Source organism: Solanum lycopersicum, chromosome 3 (assembly GCF_036512215.1).
Source record: "Solanum lycopersicum chromosome 3, SLM_r2.1".
Lineage (NCBI taxonomy): Eukaryota > Viridiplantae > Streptophyta > Magnoliopsida > Solanales > Solanaceae > Solanum > Solanum lycopersicum.
This window is the reverse complement of record NC_090802.1, coordinates 54,763,609-54,772,755: the sequence shown is the minus strand read 5'-3', so window position 1 is coordinate 54,772,755 and position 9,147 is coordinate 54,763,609. Positions and strand designations below refer to the sequence as shown.

The window sequence follows — 9,147 nt, the reverse complement described above, 5'->3', positions numbered from 1 at the left end:
AATTTCTGATTTTCATAACACAGATTGGCAATAGTTACTCCCTTTGTTTCATTTTTTTATGATCAACTCTTTTAAACGCTTTAAAACAAGAAGAAAAGAATTCTTAATGAAATATATATAAATAAATTGGTATTAAGATTATACGAGAGTATATGGACATATTAGTATAATAATGAAAGTTGTCTAGTTTCTGAAACTTTTAAAATGGTAATATATAAAATTGAAAAAGAATGAAATAAGAAGTGCTTTATTTTTATAAATTTATATATGTGCTTCATCCAAGAAGTCAACTATAGCCTGTATTGTGTCATCATTTCCTAAAAGGCCAACACGTACATGTCCCAGCATGGAGAGATGATTCCTTTTAAGCTATGTTTCACAAATTGACGACTCCACTTGTCATGGTTGAAATCAAAGTGATGTACATATAAAAAGTATTTAGAAGTGAGAACATGTATGTCCTAAAAGTTTAATTAATTTAAAAAATAAAGTAAGAAAGGTTTTCATACAAATAGACTAACGAGACAAGATGCTAAAATAGATTGACATAGTTAACAAAAACATACATTGGGTGATTATTCTATCAAAGTTCATCAATTATCTTAGTGTTATTTTTTTACATGACTTGAATGTGCTTTGAGAATTGTGAATCTTATTTAAAGATAGTGTAACTTTACACTAATCAATTTTCTCAATATAAAAGTTAGTGAATCATTGTAACTTGAAATTGATATTCATTCCTAACACAAAAGTTTTTGACTTTAAATAGTTGGTCAGTTTTGATAACATTCAAAAATATAAAAGGCTTCATCGAAATTACATACAATAAACACATAATTACAAAAATAATAATATCTTCAAATAAAAATAAATGTAATTTTCAGAACTGAAATTTGAAGAGGGATAGAGATAGAGTGTACACATATCATATCTGTATTTCTTAGAGATGAAAAAATTATTTCCAATAAACACCAAACTTATAATAAAGCATATTCCAACAAACAGGAAAAAGAAAATTTGGGTAAATGAGAATTGTAGCAACAACAAGATAAATGAGAAAACATGATTAAGAATTAAAATCAATATAGTAGTTTTGCTAGGACGCAAAAACCCCAAATAAAAAGCATGTATGAATAATTGAATAGAGAGTTACACATCATTTAGATAATTGAATAAGTTGCAAGAAAAATTCATATGATGGCAGAAAATATACTCGACTTACAAAAAATTCTTTACTACCAGAACTAACTAAACTAAGATAGTATAAAAGAATAATAAAATATGTAAATACAGGTGAAACCAAATTAAAAATAGGATTATAACTAGATTTTGTTAAATACAAGTGAAACCAAATCAAAAATATGATTATAACTAGATTTTGTAAAAATACTTGAGCATGATAGTAATTGAACTTTGAAAATGATTATTCATAAGTTCTTAATAAAGGTGAATAAATACAAAGACAGTAATAATTGTTGATCCGCATAAATCATCCTTTTTATGGAAGTAAATCTTTGTCTTCTTGGCAGAGGATAGTAAGTTCCAAGCTCCATCTAAGATATTTTTATTACCATGAAATTCATAAAGGATAAGATTGGGTGTCAACAATTATTCTTTCATTGGGATAAAACTTCAGTTGTTGTTATATGAAAGCCAAATATTAAGTAATTTTACCCGTAATTTTTGTATGACTTACTAAGGTCAACTATAACACTTCAAAAATTTGAATTAGATTTGAGTCATTAAATTTCATTGCTTTGACTGAGCTTTTCTAAAGCAAATGTAGATATAGTAATAGCTAATATCTTTTCATGTTGAAATCAAAGAGCATTTAAAATATCAAATTTTGATCGTCGAGGTATGACGAATATATGGACGGTAAATGTGACACACAAACCGTCTGCAGGTCCAATCTGGTAAAAAAATTACGTTATGATTAAATCTGAATGAAACTAGCTTTAAAACACGAGTTACTATTTCCTGACCTTCACTATAGCGAAACTTCGCTACCTTCTCTATGTAGCCTTCCTTCGTTATACCAATCTCGCTATTTAAAGAAGTGTTCATTATAGGGAAACACAAAATGAATTTCACACTCGATTTTCCATTTTAAGATTTCTACCAACTCTTAACCCACGGAGATCTACACAAGGGTACTATCGCCTAAACAATAATAACGATGGAAAAAGTCGTTATGTATTTGCTTAATAATCTTAATTGTAATCAAATAGTTGTTATCTACTGAAACTTCGTTAAGGGAGAGTTTTCTCTATTGAGGATAATGAGTATGTTATTTTATGCAAATTGTCATATCTTGTTGATAAAACAATAAAGTCATGAGTGTCAGACAAAATGTTTGTTAGTTTTGGACATCATTCTGGTTTCATTATTTTCATTTGGACAAAATTCACCCTTTTATCTTAATTGTGACCGTATGAAAGACAATCAGATATCTTTGCCCAATAATTTCTTATCGTGTACAAAGTTTGCAAAAAGGTTGAAATTTAAAAAAAATATATCAAATTTAGATCGTTGAGGTATGACATATATTCAGATTCTACATGTGAAACGAGAAAGGTCTGCATGTCTAATCATATATGAGGTTAAGAAGTTAGAAAGTTTCAAGTGGAACTAAAGATATTTATTAAATTTATAGGCATTTTAGGCTTGCTAGTGCGGGTTACCTATCCTATTTGATTTGCGATCTATTGCATAAGAGGGGGGTTTTACCTTGTGCTCACCCAAAGGATAGCGGTTGCGGGTTTCCCTTGCCATCAAAAAAGAAATATTGAACAAAAGTGGTGTTGTAATAAAACTCTCATATTTAGACTTATTACTCGCAAGTTTTCAACATGAGACTACGGACAATAATAAAACTCTCATATTTAGACTCATCACTCGTAAGTTCTCATCATGAGACGACAAACAATCTTACCCTTAGAAGTATTCATTCTAGAAATATAACAACACATTAATCATCTTCTTTCTCAAACAAAGGTCTTGAGTATTCAAACTCGCATAATTTTACCTTTAGAAGGTTTAACCAATTATTTAAAGATGATTTTATCGAATAGGAAGTATGGATGATCATAACGAAGTTGTGAAGTTTCGCTACGGAGAAGGTCGGAAAATAGTAACTCGCGTCTTTATGTTAGTTTTTTTCCATACTAAGTCATAATGTAAAATATCTGACTAAAGAACCCCAGAGAAGATTTTTCCAAGACTTGGGGTTTTTCTCTATTGAGGAAAGTGTCTTCCGTTCATTCATTTCTTCCATATTTTGGTTTACTCCTAGAACTGAAAAGAATATCCATAGGATTTCATCTATTGAAACCTAGGGTTATTATTTTGATGGCATAACATGTGGGGCAATTTAATTATGAATGATCTTCAATTCTAGTCCGTTAAATCTTGCCTTTCTAGTATAGATTTATGAACCTAACCTACCTAGAAACCCCATAAATTTGACTCTCTAAGCGTATGAATTGCTCAACAGAAATTAATGAGGTATAAATAGTGATCTAGTTATTACAAAGAAAGTGTCCACTATAGTGAAACACAAGCAGATTTTCATACTCGATTTTCCTTTTCCGAATTTCTACCACACTCTTGACTCACAGAGATCTACACAAGGGTACTATCGCCCTAAACAACTAAAATGACATAATAGGTCATTACAAATCTGCTGAATAATCTTAAATTTCTACTAACTCTTGTCATATTTTTGTTGATAAAACAACAAAGCCATGATTTCGGACAAAAATGTTAGCTAGTTTTTGACATCATTCTGTTTACGTCTGGACAAAACTTCACACCATACTAGACCAGTTTTACTTCTATGAACTCTACCAAGTTTTGATGTGATGATGGGGGTAAGGTGCTAATTTTTTAAGCTTTTGTTGTTGCCAGAACTATGTAGTATGGTTCGGCAACTGCCTTGATAGAATATTGGGGCTTATGGAATATCTAGGTAGACCTAAATGGTCTATGCGAGTAACTCAGGAAGGATATGGGATGGTTATGGAAAAGGGCAAACTAGACGGCAAATCAATTTATAGTCCTGGTTTTATTTCAAAAAGACATGTCCAGACTACTTGCTTGACTAATACCTGCATGACTAATACCCGCATAAGTAATATCTGCATAACTAAACCCTTTGTAAGTAATACCTGCATAACTAATACCCACATAGCTCTATCTAGTAACCAAACAACAATGGAAAAACCGAAGCAATGAAAGCAGAGTGGTTGCTACTAGTAATGTCTTGTCATTGCAAACAAATGCAGGCAGATGGTCATGTTAGTTTGCCACAACACATGGTGGCTTCCATGTTAATATAGACAATAGAGGACAAGCTTAAAGAAGTTGTAGTAGCTTAAGTTATTCAAGAATCCAATGGTCCATAAAGAACTAATGGGGTGGTGAGTTAAAGAATGTACATTTTGGGATAGAATTTTTTTTCTGGATTGTGATCAAACATCATCAGCATCACTTCCTGCAACATGAATATCATGACTAGACGAGTAATGGCTTCCATCAACGCCACAAATCTTAAACCTGTTGAGTATAAAAGAAAGTACCTCAGTGAGGACTTATGATATGTTCCTAACTCAATTCTAAAGAAAACTGAAGTAATCAACTGACCGCTCAAGCACTGATTTTCCTTCTTTGTACTTTTGGCTCATCTCATGGGCGGCCTCCTGAAAAGAATCGTCATATTAGGATTAACTAAAACTTCTATCAACTGCCAAAGACAATGTCTTGCATCTTATCACTTTATACTCACATATTTCCATCCAACATTTGACCCACAACAGACACAGAAAATGTCTGCCACAGTGTGCATACCAGTCATCATCATTCTATTTTCTATCTCACCAGAAGTGACATTCACCATGTCAAAAGAAACAAAAGGCGTATAGAATACACAGAACTACAAACTGCATTATCATTTTGTGTGTTTATGCTAAATGATTAAATTAAATGAAGAGGTTTGAGAAGAGCAGAACTCTTAAACAAGAGCAATCAAGTGGAGAATTATATATGTATTCAGCCATGTAACTATTGTAGTGCTGCTACCAAGTGAAAAATAACCCATGTCAAGTAAGAAGTTACTCTATATATTAACGTGTTAATGTTTGTACTCCTGGAAATACATTCAAAAGTACACGATATAATAGTCTGGTAAAATTCCCACTAGGTTCTATAGTAATTCCAATTGATCAAATTCTGGTGCTAATTTTATAGTCAATGACACAAATGTATGAAGATATACATATAAAGTACCATGTCTTTAACAAACTAAACCTACAAGGTATAGCCTACCTTGTTCAACTTTTCATGTGCACTCAAATATTCTAGGTTGGTCATGAGTTAAGACCTTCCGAAATAATAATGACTCAGAGCTGATAACAAAATCAGATCTTGAGAGCAATGTCTAAGACACAAATGTATGAATATACAAATATAAAGTATTATGTCTTCAACAAATTAAACATATAGGGTATAGCTTGCCTTGTACACAACTTTTCAGGTGCACTCAAATACTCTAGGCTGGTTGTGACCTTCCATGATAATAATGACTCGGAGCTAATAACAAAATCAAAGATCCTGAGAACTATGTGACCCACGTAGAGTAAAAGCCAAATAATTTGCACATACTCCAGTTGCACTCAACTTTTGAAAACAAATCTTTTTTCATTTCAAATCTGAAAATTTTGGCGAACTACTACCAACACGAATTCTTAAACACTTCATGTTTTTTCACTTTCTAGCTTAACAGTATCCTCCACACCAGTAAAAGAAGAGGTGGAAGTCAAATAAGAGGATTTATACGGTAGCTTTTTCATCTTTCTGTAGCAGAGGTATGGATAAGCTTGACCGTCGAAATATCATTTTGTTCATCTAAAAAAGCTACAAATAACTTATGTCCCATCAATGCCAAGAAAAGCTTAACAACAATCAGATACTCTAACAAGAATAAAACCAACAAAAGTTTTAAGTTGCACTTGTGATTTTCATGTTGTAAGTTAAAAAAATTGGACATGAGAATATGTCACAAACATATCTGATGATTGAATGTGCAAAATCAAATAGCCTTACACCATCCTGAAGATATAAGCCTTCCCATGTTTGCACTGGAAAGACTGAAGGAAAGATTAGAAGGAAAACATAGAGTTAGATAACTTCATGACTCAGAATGAGTACAAACATTATTTAAGGGCTGAAACAAGAATGTAACATAAACTTCAATATAATTAATTGCATAATCAACATTTCACTCTATCCAAAAGCATATGAATTTTCAAAGAAACAGTAGTTTCAAAGCTGCAAAACTTGAAAATGCGGTCTTATTTTATGCTATAGAAGTCATATGGAATTCTTCATAGAAAGTCATGAATGCACATTACAATAAAATTAAGAAAAATGAAGAGAACAAGCAAGCACCAAATTGATAAAAATGTAGAAAATAGATCAGGACCTGATCAACAGACTGGGTATAACAATAATAGTTTGAATATTCAAGCCACTAGCACATAGCCATGGAACAAATGGAAAATGTCAATCAAGTATACTCCAAGTATCAGACTCAACAAACAACTTCTCTAATTCAGAACTGGATTAAGCAGGAATTTTGTATGGCATGCTACAGCAGTAAATAACTAATTTTTATAAGTTCACAAACAATCATCATACAATCCCCTTTTACTCCAAAATCAGAAACTCCACAAAACCCAGTTCTTTGATAATAAAAACCCCATCTCCTTTAGGGTAAAATTTACTCAATATAAGACATTCTTCGCTCACATAACTGATTTAAATTAGCCAATTTTTATACATCTAAAATTACTGAAATAGACCAACAACAATCCCTAACAAGTTCTAGAAACAAAACCACCGATCAAGCCAAAGATAGTATTTTTATAACGAAACAAATCAAAATCAAAATTAAATTTCAAGAAATCACAACAATAGAGTGATCAAACAGAAAATATGGAGTTAAACCTTGGAAACAATGTTTTCAGAAAGGGCAAGATGAGTTCCACAGTGCTTGCAGCTGTAGATGTTGCCTTCAAGAGTCGACACAAACAATCTCCCCATCAAAGATTTTTGAGATCACAAGAAAATTGAAGAACGAAAATAGAAAATGAGTTATCCAAAAAGGGCTAATAGTTTATGTTTCGGCTGGAAGATATTAGTAAGTAACGTCAAGAAAGGAAAAGGACTCAAAATGGAAAAGATCAAAAATAATAAAAGAAAAGGCCTTGTTTGGTAGCAAGTAGGAGGAGGAATAGTCTTAGTATGAGTAGTGTGATTGGTATTAAGTGAAAAAATTTATTATGTGCGGGATATAATTACTGTCAGGTGTAAGAAGCTTATTTGGCTGTCACATGTTAATGGAACCTACTTTTCACTTTTATTTTATTTCGTTTCATTTCCTTTTCTCTTCTATTTTAATCTTTTCTTTTTTACTTTTACTGATCTCCTCCCAATTCTTTCTTGCTTTTTTCTATTTGTTATTATTTCCTCCATTCGATATTGTTTGTCATGTTTTTTTATTTTTAGAGTCAAATTATAAAAAATTTGACAAACATTTTAAGATGTACTTTTTATTATATTAATATGCAAAAAATTATAATTTATAGTACTTTTCATATAATTTTAGAATATCTAATTTTTTTATTTAAAATATCGAATTAATGTGATCTAATTTACTTTTGAAAATAAGTTAATTGACTTTCGATAAGCACAACATGACAAACAATTCCTGACGGAGGGAGTAACATTTAACATAATTTTATTTTTATATTGATTTTTTTCCATCCAACATCTGCATTAAAATTAAAATATTTAAAATTTAAATTTATGTAAGCCTTTATTTGAATAGATATACAATCTATCAAGAATTATTTTCATATTCAAAATTTGAACTCGATACTTCTAATTAAGTAAGAAATAATATCATCCTCTAAACCAACATATGTTTGAGGAAATACCAAAATGAGTGCGTAGAAATATTTAAATTTAATTTTTTGGATGAGTTTTAAGAAATTGAGGAAAGTGCAACCACAAAATAATAATTGTGAAATCAATTTTTTGATTTTGCATTTATTTTGTAATTTGATTTTTTTAATAATATCAAAAGCGCATTTTATATATATAAAACTCATCAACATTCTTCAATTCCTTAAAACTCAGTAAAAAAATATATTTAAATTTTCGACACACCCAATTTTATTATTCCTCAAATAAATGATGGGACCAGATGATGTCGTTTCTGGCTTAACTAAAGGTCTCGATTTCAAGCTTTGAATACGAAAAAATCTTGTACACGGTAAATCTTTTCGAACAAAGTCTTAAATAATACGAATCTAAAATAGTCGAATTTCAATACAAATATTGAATAAAAAATAAAAATAAAAAAATAAATACCATCAAAAAAAATAAATTATATCAGGAGTTAACAAGTAGAAAAAAATGAAGAAACCGTTGGGAGGAAAAAGAAAAAGTAAAAAAAGAATGCTAAAAATGAAAGAGAAAAGAAAATGTAATGAAATGAAGTGGAATGTGGATCTCATTAACATGTGGCAGCCAAACAAGGCCTCATACAACTGACAATAATTGTATGTCAACCATAATAAGAATTTTCGGTATTAAGTAGTATTTTCTTCGTCTCATTTTATGTGACATTATTTCCTTTTTGTTTGATCCCAAAAAGAATGTTATATTTCTTTGTATATGGTAAGTATTTAAAGGTACAATTCATTTTTTATCCTTGTTGGTTTCACTTACACTATGTTTGGATCATTGTCATCCATTGTATTGTATTGTATCGATATTGTACCTACAATGTTTGTTTTGATTGTTACTTAAAATGTATTGTACTGTATTGTTAGATTTCTTTGTTACGTAACAATGAAAAACCCTATTTTATGGAACAATCAATTTGGTGTGTTCCCTCGTTACTTAATTTCTTTTTTCAATTATATCTTTACATAATATTTCAAAATATTATTTTACATTTTACCTTAATTATTTAAATTTAGTCAAACCTCCTACCCTTGAATAATTAAGGATATTTTAGTAAATTAATAAATTACAATACAGTGCGATACAATCAAATCAAACAATTAAAACGTTATTAAA

At 30.3% G+C, this 9,147-nt stretch overlaps 1 protein-coding gene across 3 annotated transcripts; it reads right to left on the bottom strand.

Annotated features, from left to right (window-relative positions):
* Positions 1–4,227: 4,227 nt before the first annotated feature.
* Positions 4,228–7,338, bottom strand: LOC104646461 (protein yippee-like). 3 transcript variants are annotated; one of them, XR_740567.4, is made up of 4 exons: positions 7,006–7,338; positions 6,103–6,146; positions 4,645–4,700; positions 4,473–4,557 (listed from the first exon to the last, which is right to left on the bottom strand). XR_740567.4 is itself a non-coding variant. In XM_069295167.1 (3 exons), the coding sequence occupies exons 1-3, from the start codon at positions 7,099–7,101 to the stop codon at positions 4,473–4,475; spliced, it is 237 nt and encodes a 78-aa protein (XP_069151268.1). In that variant the 5' UTR covers positions 7,102–7,316; the 3' UTR covers positions 4,228–4,472. The 3 variants fall into 3 exon arrangements, 2 of the variants coding, with proteins under 2 accessions (XP_069151268.1, XP_010318245.2); XM_069295167.1 differs by lacking the exon at positions 6,103–6,146 and having other exon boundaries at positions 4,228–4,557; positions 7,006–7,316; XM_010319943.4 differs by lacking the exons at positions 6,103–6,146; positions 7,006–7,338 and adding an exon at positions 4,787–6,091 and having other exon boundaries at positions 4,228–4,557.
* Between the last annotated feature and the right edge of the window lie 1,809 nt (positions 7,339–9,147).